General features: G+C 31.9%; 1 protein-coding gene across 1 annotated transcript; it reads right to left on the bottom strand.

Moving 5' to 3' along the window:
• Positions 1–7,359: 7,359 nt before the first annotated feature.
• On the bottom strand, positions 7,360–9,108 carry LOC107898106 (ethylene-responsive transcription factor ERF060-like). The gene has a single exon (NM_001326854.2). The coding sequence runs from the start codon at positions 8,699–8,701 to the stop codon at positions 7,646–7,648; it is 1,056 nt and encodes a 351-aa protein (NP_001313783.2). The 5' UTR covers positions 8,702–9,108; the 3' UTR covers positions 7,360–7,645.
• Positions 9,109–20,287: the final 11,179 nt, after the last annotated feature.

Here is a 20,287-nt window from a genome sequence, read left to right as displayed (position 1 = left end):
ATGAGTCTTTTAGGAAATGGAGGCGATACTGCAAACGACTTCTGAGGAGTCAAATCCATAGTGGACACTAGATCAGGCTTCTAGGTTGTGGGTACGATTTGTGTTAGGAGTTGACTCCAAAAATGTTCCACTTCAATTTCATAACACTTACATTTTGTCAAGGATTAGGTTCATTTTGAGATGGCAAATTACCTTGGGACTCTAAACGACTTATGGTGAGTGCAAGCTTGCTCACTTGTTTACCTATTTCTTGCAAATGTGTGTCAGTTTTCTGTTGAATTGTTTTTAGTACTATTGGCTAACCTTTCCACTATGGCTTCAAAAGATGATTTTGGATGTGGTAATTGATGATTCAGAAGTGGCCTTTTTTTGTATGGTTGATTGAATTGAGGATTCAACCTATAACTCAGGTTTGGATGATGTTTTCACCCCACATTATAGGTGTTGGAATAGGGATCATATCGCCTTTGGGGTGGTCCTGGAAAGTTTCCGGCATCATTCGTTTGTTCTGTCAAACCCTCGTATAAAATAAGACATGAGTCTATCAAGTGATCTGGCATAACACAAATTCCACACAACCGTGCTGGGCTTGTTTTATCTGTAAGCAAATTTTGAACAACATTACTGAGCTTATAAATTTTATCTTCTAAAGATAGAGTACTTAATGCATGAACTCGTCTCATAGGTTCTGTAGCTGGTCAAAATTGTTGAGAATTCACATCCATGATCGAAATTAACTTTCTTGCTCCCTGAGGCTTCATATTTACAAGTGCTCCTCCACTTGTAGTATCTATCATCTTTATTTCCATTGGGAGTAACCCCTCATAAAAATACTACAAAAACGATTGTTCAATCAGGCCATGTTGTGGACAACTTGCACACAGCTTTTTGTATTGCTCTCAATAATCATAGAGCGATTCAGTCTCCTTTTGTTGAATTCCTACTATGTCTCTTCTTAATTTGGCTGCCCGAGCTATTGGAAATAATATGTCAAGAAATAAATGTGACATATTAGATCATGTATTAACTGAAACATGAGGTAAATAAAATAACCACTCTCTAGCAGAGTCAGCTAACAAGAAACGAAAAACACGAAGTTTAATTTAATCTTCAGTCACTCCCTGAGGTTTCATGCTTATGCAAACCATGTGAAATTCTTAAGATGGGTATGCAGATTTTCATTTTGCAATCCGCGAAAGGTGGGCAATAGATGAATTAAGACTGATTTCAACTCAAATGGTGTTTTTTTTTCCACCAGATAAGTTATACATAGTGGCTGTTATTCATCTAGTGTTGCTACAAGTTGGCATCTAATTTGATCTGTCATTTCATCTGGTTCATTGAATGAGAAAATAAATTTGGTATAAGATCTTGTTTCAAACTCAGGTTGTGGTTGTTGACTGCGTTGAATAGCCTTTCTTCGCAATGTTTGAGCCAATTTCTCTATTTCTGGTTCAAATTCTAGAGTCCTCGATTCTAACCAGGTCATAAGAAAAACAAACAAAAATTAGAAAATAAAAATTCAATCCCCGGCAACGGCGGAAAAATTTGATGGGCGTCAAAATCACCAAATAAAAATTCCTACAACAAAATAACACTAAATAGCAGTATAAAGTAGTAGGATCAAATCCATAGGGATTGGTTATCTAATTTCACATTTTCTTGTGACCAGAATTATTGTCGCAGCAATACTCTTGCCCACGACTCGTGACAACCTTGTTGAAAAAATAAATAAATAAAGAGAGATGAAAATGTTTGGAAAGTAAATAAAGTGAAATTATGGCAATAAAAAATTATATTAATCAAAATAAAATAAAATAAGTAAACTCAGTCTGACTTGCTTTCTTTTTCCCTGGGATGGGATGTCTTTCGCCAAGTGGATAAGGAATTGAATTTAATAAGCAGTAATATAAAGTCTTAAACTTAGACTCAATGAATTCTAATTCTGTAATAATGATAAATTTGTTTGTGATCATTGTGGAAAATTTGTAACAGCCCATTTTCAATGAAATCGGAACAATGATTTCGGGACCACAAATCTGAGCCAGAAAGAAAATTTATTTAAATATTATTGCATGGTCCATATTATGATATGAATGTTATATGAAAATTTTGATAAGAAAATTTTACCAATTATGTGATTAATTATGAAAGGACCAAATTTCATAAAATGCAAAAGTTGAATTCTAGTAGCTATAAGTATCAAATAGCTATGAAATTCAAAACTTGAGGTCCTTATAAGGTAATTAAACCATTAAAGAAAAGTTAGTAGATATTTTTTATGATGCTTCCATGGAAAAATTGGAAAAAGGGCAAGGACTAAATTGGAAATGAAAATAATTAAAAGATGATAAATTAAATAAATTTTTAAATAAAATTTTAATATTATCATTTTATATCATCTTCATCCCCAAATACATGGAAATGCTAGGAAAGAGAAAGCAAACTTTCTTGGCTTGAATGGGTATTTTTCCTTGTCTCGTTTTTAGTAATTTTTATATTTCTGATATTGGAATAGCTTAATCTATCTATTTTGGCGATTAATTTGAAAAGATATCAAAGTATAGAAATTTTTCCATGGATGAATATGCTGAAATTTTAAAATTTATGGTTGAAAATGAAAGGTTGTTGATAGATAAACAACTTTTACAAAGAGAATTTTCATGAAATTGTGATTGAGTGACTAAATTGAAAAATTGTAAAACCCATGGAAAAATTCTAACTTTTAAGAAATTCATGGGCTATTATTAATACATGTAAAAATTGGTTAGTCTTGGAATAAGGATTAAATTGCATGAATTTTATTTTCCGAGCCTAGGGATGAAATTGGAATTTATGTAAATTGAATCCAATTAAATACGAAATGTAATAAATTTATGATTAAGTTCATTTATATAAATCTGAATAACTCAAATTTGAAGCTAGATTGGGGAAAAGAAAAAGTGCCGGATTAGTAGACTTTTAAATACGAACAAGTGTCAAAGTAAGTTCGTGTAACTTTATTATGTGTATTAATATGTCTGAATCAAATGTTGTATTTGTGTGAATTGCATAAATTTTTAATTTATGAAATTAATTACATACCCAGTATTGCTCGATAAATGATAAGTTCCGTTTGAATAATGAAATGTGATGGATACAGTATTTTCTCGTATCGATTATAATCCTACATATGTTGCTGATAGAATATAGCTCGGACGAGCAATCCTGTTATAAGCTCTCTCGAGCATCCTGTTATATAGTTACTGCGAGCATCTTGATCGGTAGTGATTCTGCATGTGTTGTACACTAACGTAGCTCTTTGTGAGCGTCCTGTTACATGATTCGATCTGTTGTGATCTAGCATATTATGCAAACACAAACCTAGTCCACGTGAGTGTCCTGATATAAACTCTTATGAGTTTATTGATATGGCTCGCTTGAACTCTCTGTTACCCTATCCGATGCTCCCTGATAATAACTCTTCTGAGTTACCTATAAAGCTCCATGAGCTCTCTGATTTAAAACTCTTATAATTTTCCTGTTTACCCCGGATAAGTGTCCTGTTACATGGCTTATTTCAGCATCCTGATAGGTAGCTCGAAAGTGTGCTCCCTGATTATGTGCCCTAATGGGTACCCCTGATTATGAATTGACGGTTTACATATTTGTATACCTTATGTATACTACTTGAGTATCCATTGTTGTTTCAACAAATCAATGGATAAAACTCCTAAAATGAGAAATTATGAGATTAAAAGAATTATGTCTTTAATGTTTCTAAAATACCTGAAATTGTGAAACATGATGAGCTCATTCATGTTTATTTGATATACATGTGAATTATGTAACTAACTTGTTTAATTGAGTGTATGTGATTAGGCAAATTGCCAATTTGTTGGAAAACATGTTATTATTATGCTTATTTAATTGAATATGATTGGTAAGTTTAATTCCTATTATACGAACTTACTAAGCATTTAGTGCTTACTAGGTTTTTTTTTCTTTGTTTTGTAGTATTCGGAAGCTCATAAAGGTTGGAGATCGGTCGGAGTATCATCACACTATCCACCAGCTCGTTTTGGTATAAATAGTAAATTTATTTTGGTATGATGACATGTATAGGCTAACTTTGTCAATGTTGGAATGTAAATGGTTGATTGTAATCTAGCCATTGGAACGGCTAGAATGGTATGTTTTGGTATATAATTATGGCCATAACATGTTTGATGTGTTTTGAAATGGTTAAGTAGTAGATGAAATATGAATCAACTGGTAAATAAATCTGAGTTAGTATAAATGATACAAATTTACCTAAGAACATAAATGAAAATTTGGTAAGCTTAATCATTTGAATATACATTTTAATGTATCTTATACAATACTAGTATTTGCTTGATTTATATGACTTGAATTGGTTGGCAAATGTATGCAAATGTTGTTGTAGGTTGAAGATTAAATTTGGGTGAGAAATAAGATTAAGAAATGACCTTATTTTATCCACATAGGTAGACACACGAGCATGTGTCTAGACTGTGTGTGACACACGGCATGGCATGTGGGCATGTGGCTTGGCCATGTGTCCCCTGCATCTTAAATTTGAAAAACAAAATGCTCATAATTAGGCACATAAGCAGAGACATAGGCGTGTGTCTCAGTCGTTGTGGCACATGGCCTAGAACACGAGTGTGTGTCTTTGTCATGTGAATCCTGCACCTAATTATTTTTTGAAAATTAAATTGACCACACAGTCTAGCACACGAGCGTGTGGCTGGCCGTGTGACCCAAGTCAAAGAGTTACATGGGTAATGACACGGGCTAGGACATAGCCGTGTGCCTTACATCGAATGCCTACACGGCCTGAGATATGGGCATCGGCATTTCAGTAGGTCTGTTTGGTTGTTGTGATTGAAGTGCCTTTTAGGCATATTGGTTCTATGAACAAATATCATAATGATCTAGCATGATTATGCATGTTTTAGGTATATTTTGAATGCTTGAATGTAAGTGCAAATGGCTTGTATATGTGATCATATTTTGGGTGGAAAGAATGGATTGAAATTGGCCTACTTCTTGTCCACACGGCCTAAGTCACGGGCATGTGTCTCAATCATGTGTGACACATGGTCACGTGACCAGGCCGTGTGTACCCTGTAGGTTTTTAAAGGTTGAATTTTGAGAGTTACACGGCCTGGCACACAAGCGTGTGGGTTGGCCGTGTGAAACAAGTCAAAGAGTTGCACGGGCACGAACACGGGCTGAAACACAGCCATATGTCCCTACTTTGAATGCCCACACGACTTGAGACACGGTCGTGTGTCTTACCGTGTGACCCCTATAGTATGAATTTTTTTATCTTTTGCCATGAAGTTTTAAATGTTTTTGATTTAGTCCTGAATCATTTCTAAAGTGTTTCTAAGGCCTTGAGGGCTTGAAAAAGAGACGTTATACATGTGTTTGAATGGAATGTGATGTATTTTATAAATGATTGTAATTGAATGTTTTAAGTTAAAAGTTTTCGGTAATGCTCTGTGACCCTATTCCAGCGATGGATATAGGTTAAGGGTGTTACACCACCTACAACCATTATTTGTTATCAACCCTCAAAGTTTATATCCCTTACAATTTAGTCAATAATATCTAATTTATCAAATGGTTTAAGCTTGAATTGCTCATGATTTTATCAAAAATTACTCATGCATGAATCAAATTCCTAATATCTAATTTTTGTAAGGTTCTTCAATAATAATAATAACTTAATTAAACCTCACCAATTACATAATCTAAGGCATAGGCTAGTATTATCTAACATTCCTAAACAATTTCCTGGTAAAAATTCAAACTAAAACTCACCTTCTTCAAGCAAGCTAGTGGACAAGAATGGAGAAATGAATGGAAATTTGTTTCTTTCTTTCCTTGGTGTACGGTGGAAGAGAGTGAAGAAGAAAATCTTCTCTCTCCCACTTATCTTACATATATATACAAATTTTAGTCCTAGTATTTTTAATAATCAATTTAATTCAATCACACTCACTAATTCAACCCCTCAATTCCTTACTCAACATTTAATTATTCTATTTTAATTATCTATTAACTCAATTAAATTAATTTGATCTAAAATTAAATTTTATGACATCATTAGAAATCAGACTGTTATAAATGATGCTTGAGGTACGAGCAGCTGATTTAAGATGTATTGTACATGATGAGGATGGCCTAGTACTCAAAGGTTTAGCACATCATTTCCTAATTGTTGGGACACTACCTAGGCGGAGGCCTACGCAATGCAAATGGACCTTGAGCTTGGGCGGGACTCGAACTTTAGTGACACTATAATTTAATTCTCTCTTGGTAATTTCGAAATTTCTACATGTTGCATTGAATTTAACTCTCTTGGCCCCATTTGCCTATGTGTTTTAGAACTTTAATACTTTTAAACTTTCATTTTACCAGTAGGTAAGTTAATAAGGTTGCCAACATGATTAGTCGCATAGGCTTGTGTTAACTACACATGAAACTCGTTTCGGTGTGGATTATCCCACAAGTTTCATGATTTTCTCATTGCTGATTCTTTATGATGAATGAAACTGCTTTTTGTGACTTTTTATTTTTAAAAATAATCCCAAGCTTTAATTCAAAATAATAATAATAATAAACTCCAGCTAAATTTAAAAAAGTTAATCCCAAGCGTCCATCCCCTCACATTTGAATAATTTTGCAAGTCAAATAAAAACACCTCAAATACTGCAACTAATACTAAAAATTATACTAATTTGTTGTATATGCACCCATTAATAAAAATATAATTAAAACAAAAATTATTATATGTAATAATAAGGAGAAAAAAATTACATTAAAACTTGAAAAATAATATTGTTAAAAAAATAATCACCAACTCTAAAAAGTTTAATTTTTATAAATCATGAAACATACATGAATGATAATTTTTAAAAAATATATAATTAAAAATAATAAAAAATGTGTTGACAAATTAGAAAGCAACCTAAAAAGGTTCAATGGGAAGCACATTGCCTAGACAGGTTAGAACCTGAACAATTCTCCACTATAAACCACAATCAGATAACAATTATAAAACAATGGAATCAATTGGTTTCGATTGCTTTATTCTGATTTATGTAATATGGCACCATTTCATAGATTACATCAAAATTTTGTTTGATTTGCACTGTTTAAGAGACAATGAATGATGTCTTAACAGATAGATTATCAAGGGAACCAACGCGTGAAGAACCAGAATCGAACACCATCACATGCAAACCATTTACATTTGCATAAAAATATAAAAATTAAAGAACAAAAAAGTACGTTAACTATAAATAATATAAATATATAGACATATTCGAAAGAAAGCTTTACAGTCGACCTCCAATAATGATGCAAATAAACATAAACTTGAAGCTCTCCAAAAGCCATTGCTAGGAAAAAAAGGTACCAGCAAGAGCAGTCTAGGAGGAGATGCCTCTCTGTTACACATATTAACAACATACAGATTCTAAACTGACACCTAAATACCCTCTACAAATGTCAAAAATTTCATTGTAGAGATAACTGCAGACCCACTTAAAAGACCTACATAACCAAACAAAAGATACTTGACCTAAGAAATTACAATAAGATTACATGATAGTAGCTGTAATTTTTTTTTTTAAGACTCAGATAGTTCCCTAATGGCTTCCCAATCAATTTCCACTGAAGGGTACTTTTCCAAACCGAAAATTTCGTTGTCATCCCACTTTGAATCAGAGAAATCGAAGAAAGTGATATCAGATTCTGGTGAAGAAGATCCTGCCAATGACTCATCGGATAAATCCGGGGATGAGGGTGAGGATGATGATGATGACAGCGAGTTCATCTCAACTTTAGGACTAGCAAATCTTGGAGACTGATCAAACTCCTCACGCTTCACAGGGTAATCAAACTCAACCTTGGGATTTGAATCGGGAACAGAACAGGCCTTTCCTGAATTCTCTTGTTTCTGCAAGCTCTGGCAGATAGCTTGTAGCTTTGCATCAACTGCAGAATGGAGGGGCTTGTAGTCACCAAATTCTCCAGAAATATGAGCTCCTTGGTGCTTGAGGTGGGGGAAGTTGAGCCTGGCAAACTCTCCTCTAAGCTTATAGGCAGCCTTGTCATAAGCCAAAGCTGCTTCTTCTGCTGTATCGAAAGTGCCAAGCCAAAGGCGAGTTCGGTTCTTGGGGAGTCTGATTTCAGCTACCCATTTGCCCCAGTGCCTCTGTCTCACCCCTCTGTACAGCTTGGTAGGCTTTGGAGGGGTGGAAGACACATGTTTCATGGGTACAGCTTTTGGGGAAAGAAAGTTGAACCTTTGGTTTTTTAGGGATGCGGTCGTAGACTTGGAAGCAACCTCCTGCTGCTGCTGTTGCTGTTGATAGATTTGAGCTTGGATTTGGAGGATTTGAGAAGGGGTGAGTTGGTTTAGCCCAATTGAACCTGTTTGCTCAAAACCCATCAAGTTTTGATAGTTACAGAACCCTTGTTCTGAGCACAAATGGGTTCTCCATGGGGAGCAAAATTCAGGATACAGGTTAGACTGTGAATAAGAAGAAGAAGAAGATAAAGGAGAGGTAGATGAAGCACTTTTCATAAAAGGTTCAAGCGCTTTCATCAACTCCGCACTAAAAGGATCTGAGAAAACTGAACTGTTGCTATTGCTATTATACATATCTATAGCTGCTGCCATATTCAATAACTAGGTAAAAAACCTGTATCTTAACCAAAACTAAAGAACAGGTACTAGTTTGATTAATAAAAAACAACCTTGAGGGACCAAAAATAAACCCTCTTAGCTGATGATAATAAATAATAAAAAACAAAACAAAAAAAAAATCTGGATCTCTATTCTGGGATCACCTGGCTTTCAGAAAAACCAAAAACACCTGCTATGATAGTTTAGGTTTGTTCTTGACAGAAACTTTTTCGGCTTGAAAGACAGACGATTACAGAAAGGGATTCAGAGAAGCGGGGAGTTACAGAAAAGGGGGGGATTAAGAAGAAATCTGAAAATGCTCGAACAGTGTTGAAAATTCTGAAAACTCTCAATTTTTTATTTTATTTTCTGGAGTGGCCTCACCTTGGTGTTTTACTCTCATGCATTTCCAGGGTCACCTTATCTCTATTTATATAACCCTCTACCCATGTGCTTCTCTCTCAAATCCCTTTAGATTTTTTAATTAATTAATTAAATTAATTTATCACCTTCCTTCTCGTCAACTTTCAAGGATGCCTAACAATGCCTTTATTCGGTGGGGAAAGGAAGTTACTGGGCTCCAATGGGGGTTCGCCATTTACTTGAAACGTTAACCGGCAGGTGTCAGCCAGCGAAGGGTAGTTTTATACGTGTCTTACTATGATTGGTGAAAATTTGGTTGACTGTGCTGGGGTTAGCCTTTTACAGTTTAATGCATCTTTTTTGTCCTGTTGTGTTTGATTGGCGGCAAAGGCTGACCTGCCTGATGGAATTTCATATTCATAAAGCAAAATAGGTGCCTTTTGTGGTCCGCACCTTTTAGATGCTCTGAAACGGTGGCTACACGGTCTCTAATTTTTTTTTTACAAGTTTTCTATACAATATTAGGTGCGATCAAGTGACACAAAATAAATTTACACAAAAAGAAAACACAATTTAAAATAGTATGAAATATATGTCTAATGAGAATTTCAAATCACAGTTTTATATATGTAAAAATAAATTATTATAAGTTTTATAATATGAAGTTAGTAATTTTATTATGGTATAATGAAAATTTTAATTTTTAATGTTTATATTTTTTGTCATTTTGATTATTATTTATTTTTTTTGAATTAAATTTAGTTTTTAATCTTTTAAAAGAGTTGAATGTGATCATTAATCTTTTAAAAATACTCAAATTATTATTTTTTTAACGAAAATATTGACTAAAATGTTATATTTTTAGACATAACTTGTATAGCAATCCACGTATATTTTATACTAATTTTTTAAATTATTATGAACATTTTTTTTAGAATTTTGAGTTATTTTATTATATATTTTTTGAGTTTTTTATAATTATTAAATTATTTGTTACCGTTACATACAGCCAAATTTAGTTAAAAAGAGAAAGAATAAAGGCTAAATTGATAAAAAAAAAATATAAACCTTAAGAACTAAATTTATTTTTACTTTTTATATATTTTACAATGTTTAGTGGGAACTGAGATAATTATAGTTTTATTTTCATATTATAAGATCAATGTTTTCATATTTGTATAAAATTGTTAACAATATTAATAAAAATCCATTTAAGTGATTATTTAATCTCTTAAAATATAACTAGATTATGATACATTTATAATGTTAGTAAAAACAATTATATAATATATTAATTTAAAAATTTACATAAAAATTAAATATTGACTTTGGTTGAAATGGTAAAATGGAGAGAGTGAATATTAAGATGATATGAATTTGAATTTTGATACATGTATATATTTTTATAGATCTATCAAAATAAAGACATAAGTATCCAAAAATAAATATTTCCATTCTTCGAAAAAGTAATTTTCTTTTAATAAATTCATAATTAAGTTGATTTTCGGTTTATAGTGAAATAAAGGATGTGGACGAAAAAATTTGCATAATAATATAAAAATGTACATAATAATAATACTATTTTAGTTAAAGTGATAGAGTTGAACTTTTTATAAATGTGTTGTATGGATTCAGACCTATCTAAATGTAAAATATTTTGTTAGTTTTATTAAAAAAAAAAGTAAAAACACTCTTATATTAATATAAATTATTTTAAATATGAAAAGATATTTTATAATTTTTCTAATTAAATTTGTAAGACTAATTCAATTAAGAATTTTTAAATATATTATGAATTAATAGATAGAAGAACTAAAGCAATAAAATTTATTTATTTAAAACACATACTTCTCGTATTTGAACTCATATTCCAACTCTATTATTACGAGATAAAATAATGATAAGAAAGGAAATGAAAATTAAAAGTCACCTCATCTATTGAGCTTAAAAACATATAATCGTGATGGTACTGAAGTAAATCCATGATAATTGTCATTCACATAATAAGATTATTAGAAAATTAATTAGGTAATAATTCAATTTATAAACCCATAATGTTAGTAGCACTGGTGCAGTGACTTCTTTATTTGTCTTGAACTGAATTCCCACTAGAACTTTCAAGTGCCAATGCCATTTTGACCTTGATTACATCTCCACCAATGGCTTTAAGCCAAATTTTATTATTAATGTAACTTTTAATGATGTATAGGACAGTTTGCGGAGAAAATGAAGTGATGACAAAGTTTAAAGTTTGATGAAATATATTATTATTTTTCAATATAAGGCCAGAATCACCTCCAAAATCTAGTATGGTTACCAAGCAAAAAAAAAATCCTTTTATACGAGATTATCTTGGCAAATAAATTTATTATTTTTGGTAATTTGCTCTCGATATGAGAAGGATATATTCTTATAATTATAAAATATAGTACGAAATTTAATATTTATACTATTAATAAAATCTCTAATTAAATAAATGTTACGAGTTAATTGACTACCAACTTAGTTAAGATATAATTAATATATATTTTTATTAAATGATTATTATTTTTTTTGTCTTCTTATATTTTTATATAGTTTTTAAATAAAACAATTAAAATTAACATGTCTATGTTATGAATACTATTAAATATGGATGTTCAACCTTTCCCCTTTCATTTTCCTTAATTCTTCACATTTAATCTCCTTGCAACTCATTTCCTATTTATGTATTAGAGAATGAAGAGTCTAATCTCCCTATATATATATATATACAAGAGTATACTACTTGTAATGTGGATGAAAAAGAAGAGAAATGCAATAGAAATCCCCTTATACTCGTCTATTATTCTTGTGTTCTTTACATTATTATTTTTATAACACGTTACCAGTACGATTTTATTCAAAAGTGATAAGTCCTTAGTTTATGTCAAAATTTTGTTGGGCTCCAAGTATTGAAATTTAATTGTTTGATTAAAATATCATAAGTGGCTACTCGAGATTTGCTTGGGGTTGATCATTTTCTCTTCATTGCAAAGAATGCTCATAGTCTCTACTTCCCATCCACAATTACCTAAGCAAGTCTAATCATTTTTTTTAAAAAAATTATTTTGATTTCTATTAAGAAATTCAATTTATATATTTCTCTATTTGCATATCTATGAATTTATAAATTCCTTCTCGAGTTTAATTGTTGAGCTTTCTATGTGGAGATATATATATATATATATTTGTTCTTTTTTTAATAGAATTTGTTGGTTTAGTTTTAATTTTGATTAAATTATATGATTGTTCTTATATCTTCTTATCTATTGTAAATGTGTATTATATGCAATGATTAGTTCAGAGTTCAGATCTATACATGCTTCAAAACTGTATAATGATACTAATCATGAATTTTTGTAAAAAAACATGTAAAAGATTCTTTAAAATTATGGATTAGTTTTTGAAAGAAAATTATGATAATGAAAAAAAATGTCTCATTAGATCTACTTCATTCCCTAAGGTGAATGTAGCATTACATAATCAATCTTAAAAAGGATAAAGTTATAACAATGATTGTGAGCATGGTCTTTTATGGACTAGTATGGGTATAATAATCACTATTACAATAGTGATTATAATAATTCTTTTCTCTTATATAGAGTGAAATGATAATTTAAAAGAAAAAAGAGAACAATTAAAGTTTTCCAAATAGCCCTTCAAACAGAATGAAAATATTTATATGATACTCAAAGATCATTTGACACTTGCATATTGGTTGAATATTTTTCCAATGTTTGATTAAAAAGAAAAGCGAACAATATATAGACACATCACAATGATATTGAAGTAAATTTGCAAACAATGATGACTTTAACAAATTATATTGTTTATTCATTCCTAGAAGTGAATAGAACTTATTGTTGTTATTGGCAAATAGATAAGTGGAAGATTGATAGTCCAACATGTTGCTAAACGTTTATTCCTAAAACAAAATGATCAATGGTTTATACTAATTAATCATTCTTTGGAGAGGATAATATCTTATAATCTTATTGGCAAAGATTATGAGATGAGTTTACAATATTTTTCGAATTATTTCTTTTTGTAACGTCTCAAATTTTATTAGGTTTTGATTGTTAAATTCTATCAAGAAATTTGATTTGGTATGGTGGTTGAGTGCCTTGAATGTCTGCTTTAGGTCCTGAGTTTGATTCCCTTGTTTTGAATTTTTCCTATTAATTTTGAATTATGTCCAACCTGAGTCTTAGGACTTATCTTTTGATATCATGATTTGTTGATAAGGATGAGTCTCCTAGTTCAATGCTAAGGCTTCACCTTACTCCTAAGTCTTGTATTCGAATCTTGTTGTGCGTGGGTTAGGATTTTAGTAGAATCTCTATTTTATTTTTTTTATTTTAAATTTATCACATCCCTAAAATCACTCCCCCTTTTTACCATCTAACTTTTCCCACTCCCCCTTTTCACGTTTCTTCTCTTTTGTTTCTCCCCCATTTTTGTCACATTCTTTTTCTATCTATCTTTCTTTTGTTTTGTTTCCTATTGTTTTCCATTGAGTGTGTGAATTTTGGATGGGCTAGTATGGGTAAAAAAATTATGATAATGAAAAAAAGGTCTCATTAGATCTACCTTTTTACCTCTTGATTCTTCATTTGCGATCGTAAATCTAAGTAAGGGTAAGTAACGTCAATTTATTTTTTGATTTAAGGTTTAATTCGTTCTTTGAGCAAGGTGAGTTGTTAGTGTTTATTCTCATTTTTTTCATTATGTTAATCATTCTTTTGGTCTTTGATTAGGCGAAGGGTGTGGAATTCGAGATCCATCGGTGGAGTAGTCACTATTTCTACACTGTTATTCTGTGAAATCGGTACTTGTATGTTAATTTTAGGGACTAATTTCTTTTGGAAAAGAGGGTGTATTTAAGTGAAGTTTTGGGTTAAGTCGTGTTTGTTAATTGATGCAATTTGATACCATATGTAGGTTTCAGAGTGCACTATTGTGTGGTTGCTTAGAACTATCAATAGGTGTACAAATCTAACCCAAAAACTCGACTAGAACTCAAAAAAACCCAAAAATAGAGGTTGTTTTCAAAACTACTTTGTGTCACACGGCCGTCTGGCTGACAGTGTGACAGGCCATGTGCACCACATAGGCGTATGGTTGTCCATGTGCCAGACCATATGGAGTACACGGGCGTGTGCGATTACACGGTCTGAACAAATAGACCGTGTGTGTAACACCCCTAACTTGTATCCGTTGCCGAACTAGGGTTAAAGGCATTACTGGACAAAATCGAAACATAAACATCCATTTCATAAACATCGAAACATTAAAGATCAATCATCAATATAGAGTCCCTTATATAGGTCATCGAGACCTTAAACATGTATTAGAAAGGGGTCTGGACTAAACCGAACATGTAACACCCCCAACCCCAAACTGTTACCGGAACGAGGTTATGAGGCATTACCGGACATATCAGACAACTTACGAATAATTTACAATTAATATAACTTTCATAGTATAATATAATAATTAAGTCCCTATCTTGAACTCTCGAAGTTCAAACACATATTAAAAGTAGAACAGGACTTGTTCGAGTATTCCAAATTTTTTTATAAAAATTTCGGCAGCATTTCTGCTTATTTTTACCTAAACCTCCTGCAAATTCAAACCAAAACAACCAACACCAATATTTCACATTCATATACTAATATTTATATTATTGACAAAATTTTAATTTAATAACTATTATAGCATCATTCAAAATTGATTAAAAACTTCATTCATTTAACAACTTGATGTTCATGTATCAAAATATCATGTACTTTCCTTACCATTTCATTTAACCATCTAAATTTTATAATTCATCCTTCACTACCCAAAGTAATATACATATTCAAGTGACTAAATAACACCTATGTACATGCCACCTTTACCCAAAAGAAAAATATACATCACCAAGTTTGTATTGGAGTCGGGATTGTTCTAGATGCTGAGTCGGGACACTTGACTTCTACTAACCTGCGCACGGAAACAACCATATGCTGAGTATGGATATACTCAGTGGTATTACTATAAATCAAGACTATTTAATATTAATAAATTACAAACATCAACCATAAATTTTATAATTATTTAAACTACTTTTATATATAATTATTTTACTTCATAAAATCTTAAATTCATAATTCATTTTTCTCATACTAACTCAATTCATAATTTAACTCATACATTCTTTCTCGTACTTTTCAATAGTGCTAAAACAAATAATCTCATTTTCAAAATTTCATTTCAATTATTTACCCTATTAACAAATAATCTCATTTTCAAAATTTTATTTCAATTATTTACCCTATTAACAAAGCTCGGACTATGACAGATACGCGGATTTCCTCCCAAACACACCAGAATATCCAACCCAAACACACCTGGAATATTATAAATCCTCCATAACACACCAGTATATCATATCCTCCCAAACACACCAATAATGCATTAAATGCCTCTTTGGATAAACCGAAGTATATAATAATAGAAATATCTTCTCGGCCGAACTACAAATCTCCCCATTACATCACAAATCCAATGGCATGCCATTTGTATTGAATCTAGTCCGACGAGTTAATAGGGTATTATTTTACTTTTTCTAATTTCAATTTCACATACTTACCTCAAGTCTTATTTACCATACATAACAATTAAAATTTCAGCAATCAATAATAATTAAAATTTGAATTATAGTAATACACACCGTAATTCTCCCGTTTTAGTCCTCGATGACTTTCTCCTTTCCTTTCGATGCTGATGCTTCAAGTTCTTTGTTGGCTACGAAAATAATAATTTATAATCATAAATACAACATGATTCAATTTAATTCATGAGCCTAAACATGCAAATTTAACCATTTTTAATGTATATATATATAATTTCACCATTAAGCTGTCTACATGAGTCATTGTTACTAAATTATTTATATCTTGAGCTACGAAACTCCAAATTAATATCCGTAAATTTTCCTTAAAACTAGACTCATATATCTTCTAACCATAAAATTTCCAGAATTTTTGGTCCAGCCATTTAGTACATTTTATTCGTTAAATACTCCTCTGTTATTTCATTTGACAGTTCTGACCTCTCTCTACTAAAAATAAATTATCTCATTGTACAGAACTCGAATAAGGTTCTTGTTTATTTATTTTGAAACTAGATTCATTAAGGAGTTCACATATATAAATTACACTCCATAATAATTTTTGTACAATTTTTAATGATTTTCAAAAGTTAAAACAGGGCATCTCGAAATCACCTCGAACCAGTATTACAAAATTTCAAATATCTCTTGGTTCATCAATTAATTGCTTACACTGTTTCTACTATAAGAAACTAGACTCAATAAGCTTTAATTCCATATTTTGTTCATCCTCTAGTTCAATTTATAAAATTTTTAGTGAATTTTTCAAAGTCAGACCATTGCTACTTCCCAAAACTGTTTTGATGTAAAATGTTAATAACCAAATTTATAACACCAATTCACACCTTATTCCTATTCAAATTTCATTTAAACTCAAATTTAACTATTAAATTTTCAACATATTTTCTTAATTCCGAATTTTCCTCAATTTAGTCCCTAAAACACAAAACTTATAGCTTACTTTGCAATTCAATCCTTATATCTATTCTAACTTGAATTTCATTCAATTAAACCCCTATTTCATCATTTTATTCAACATGAACTTTGTTTAAAGACCTAAAAACTTCCAAACTAACAACTTAATTTCATCAAAAACTTGTTTTAAGACTTCTAAAATATCAAAATTATGAGAAAAGGACTTGATTGAGCTTACCAATTAACTCCAAGCTTCATAAACCCTATTTCCCCTTTTCTTTCTTCTTTCTCCCCTGTTTCTTCTCTGTTTTCATTTTCATTTCCTTTTATTTTAACTTATTTGTCTCTTTTATATATAATAATAATATAATATAATATAATATAATATAATATAATATAATATACTTAATTATTAAATAAATATATATTTTTTTAATCAATAAAATCTTTGAAATTTTCCACGTTAAACCGCCTCAGCTATAGGAAATGGTTTAATTTCCTCTTAAGTCCTTCTAATTTTTCTTTAATCTATAATTAAACTTTTACTCTTATTCAATTTAATCCTTTTTACTAATTACTCTAAATTAAGCTAAATTTACTTAATTAAAACCTAATTAAACACACTACTAGACTCATAAATATTTTTAACAATTATTTTCGAACTTATTTCACTAAGACGGAGGCCCGATAACACACTTTTCTGGTGCCCACGGATTTTGGGTCGTTACAGAACACATACAAAATTTCTTCAAAATTTAAACATTTTTCAAACAAGTACAGGTCACACGCCTGTGTGAACAAGCTGTGTGCCTTACACGATATTAGACACGAATGGTATATTTCTTTCGGAATTCAGCTTGAAAGAAATCTCAAGTAACCCATTCACTTGGAACCACAGATGTCAAAGTCTTCCACCAATGGTACGCCATATCTCTCAGAAGGGAAACAACACATTTTATGCATTCTTCAAGATTTAATGATAATTCGTTAAACACTCTTATCGTGTACTCTACCAAAACTCGACTTTTTCAGCATCATCACTCGTTGTAGCTCGGAACTCTTCAGCCCCATATTTTCTAATCTTATCGACTGGTGGTCTACTTAACTGAACCTAATTCACTGGTGGCATAACAGGAGTTTGAGGAGAATTAATCGGGGGTGGAGGTTGTTGTACAGCCGGAATGGTTCTAATATATTGGCTAAACCAATCATTCATCATCTGATAGAAGGCTTGTTTAGCCTCACCATCACGACTACTCGTAACCGGTCTAGAATCAGATGGTGCTGTCCCTTGTGCGGGGCAGGTGCATTGCTTTCAATATCATCCGCTACGGCTCTTTCGGGATCCATTTGCTATATAAAAGCACATTTCATTGTCAGGATTCATCACACTATCGTAATTAAAAAATATGGCATGTATAGCTAGACTCACATACACTATGGAAATCCTAGAACTGACTAAATCATAGCTCTGATACCAATAAAATGTAACACCCCTAACTCATATCCGTTGCCGAACTAGGGTTAAAGGCATTACCGGACAAAATCGAAACATAAACATCCATTTCATAAACATCGAAACATTAAAGATCAATTATCAATATAGAGTCCCTTATATAGGACATCGAGACCTTAAACATGTATTAGAAAGGGGTCGAAACTAAACCGAACACATACAAAATTTCTCCAAAATTTAAACATTTTTCAAACAAGTACAGGTCACACACCCGTGTGAACAGGCCGTGTGCCTTACACGGCATTAGACACGCCTATGTGTCTAGGCCGTGACAAAACAGGGCATACTTATTGACTTGCTCACACGACCACAAGACACGCCCGTGTGCTTTGACCGTGGTCAAATCTGATTTGGGCCACACGGCTAGCCACACACCCGTGTGCCTTGGCCATGCTCGAGCTTGACTTACAATTGTAGGGTACCTTAGGGGACACACGGCTGTGCAATATAGCCGTGTGTTGCACACGACTGAGACACACGCCCGTGTCCCTGCTTGTATGGACAAAAATAGGCCATTTGAATAGCCAACTTGCCACCCTAATTGGGTCAAACCTACAAGTACCAAACCAAACATATTTACACAACAGTTTAGCCAATTTCTATACCAAACCATACAACATTCATGCAATAACATTATCAACCATATACATGCTTATAAACTCAGCTCAATTGTGCCAAAACATAATACCAAATCATATCAAAACGTATGGTCTCATAATCTCTAAACTCATGACCGAATCACATACCAAAACTTGCCAAACTTACCATTTCTCTTAGCCATTCATGAACATATCAAATAGATCATTTTGCATCACATTACATATACGAAAATCAAGACATAAACATAACCATATCAAACCATATCACATGGCTAAATATAAACATTACAAAACCTATCCAAGGTACTTCTAGCCTATACATGCCATACTTTACTATATATATTTTCAAAAGGTACCAAAATGAGATTCAATAGTGTGGTGACGATCCTTGACGATCCCCGAGCTCACAGTAGCTTCGATATCTATAAAACAATGCAAACACACACACACACACACACATACAAAGTAAGCTGTCAAAATCTTAGTAAGTTCGTCCCAAAATCAACAACAGTATATAAAATATGAAACAATAACACAAAAGTACTTATAAATTCTCTACTCATCTATCAATTTCATGCCAACATCATCCATACATTTACACCAATTAAATAAACTTTATATGCATAATACCATCTACCACATACGTATTAAACTTACCTGAACATTTCTGTATTCATTTATTTTCATTTTCATCTCTTGTTCGGATATTTTAAGACTTTCCAAAGATTACCAATGCTTTAAACATCTGCACACTTAGTGCTTTAAAGATTAGCCGAAGCTATAATAATTCCACACACTTAGTGCTTTCTCAATTAACCAAAGTTATCTCGATATCGCACACTTAGTGCCTCATATAGCCGACGCTAGTTTAAATCACATACTTAGTGCCAAATACCATTGATTAAAATCATCGTATTCATCCAAACTAAATGTATATACAATCTATGTAACACCCCAAACCCGGCCCAGACGTTATGGCCGAATTCGACGTGCCACATTAAAATTTAAAATCCATGTTTCGTTTTTAGTGTTTTAAAAACCAACTTTTGTTAAGCTAACAAAGTGAATGGAAGCTGGGCACCAGGTAGGTATCCATAACAGAGGAGGTGAGCCATGAAGGCTGCTTAAGTACCAAGCTCTTCGATTGGATCCAATCCTAGACATGCCCACAACCATTGCCACACTTGGTTATAACGAGTTGAAATTTATTTGAGTGGATATCTTTGATAAACCAATTAATTGTGATGTTGTGTTATTTGAAAACGAGTATCGTTTTGAAAACGCGCCCTAAATTTAGCCCATTTGAATTATTATCAACCAGTTTAAAGTTACTAAAATAAATAATCCCAGAAAAGAGAAGAAAATAAAGTTAAAATGGCCTTATTACAACCCAAAAATAAATAATAAATAAGGTAAACTTAAGAAAACCAATCACTTATTTCAAAAGCCCAAAAGCGATCACCGTGGCCACTCTGAATCCCCTCCGGCTCCAAGCCCCCACATCAAGGCTC

Source organism: Gossypium hirsutum, chromosome A11 (genome assembly GCF_007990345.1).
Source record: "Gossypium hirsutum isolate 1008001.06 chromosome A11, Gossypium_hirsutum_v2.1, whole genome shotgun sequence".
NCBI lineage: Eukaryota > Viridiplantae > Streptophyta > Magnoliopsida > Malvales > Malvaceae > Gossypium > Gossypium hirsutum.
Note: the sequence above shows the minus strand (reverse complement) of the source record. Positions and strands in the feature narration are given on the sequence as shown.

Bases quoted from the DNA above. Each gene is read 5' to 3' on its own strand.
- LOC107898106 (NM_001326854.2), bottom strand. From the start codon at position 8,701: ATGGCAGCAGCTATAGATATGTATAATAGCAATAGCAACAGTTCAGTT.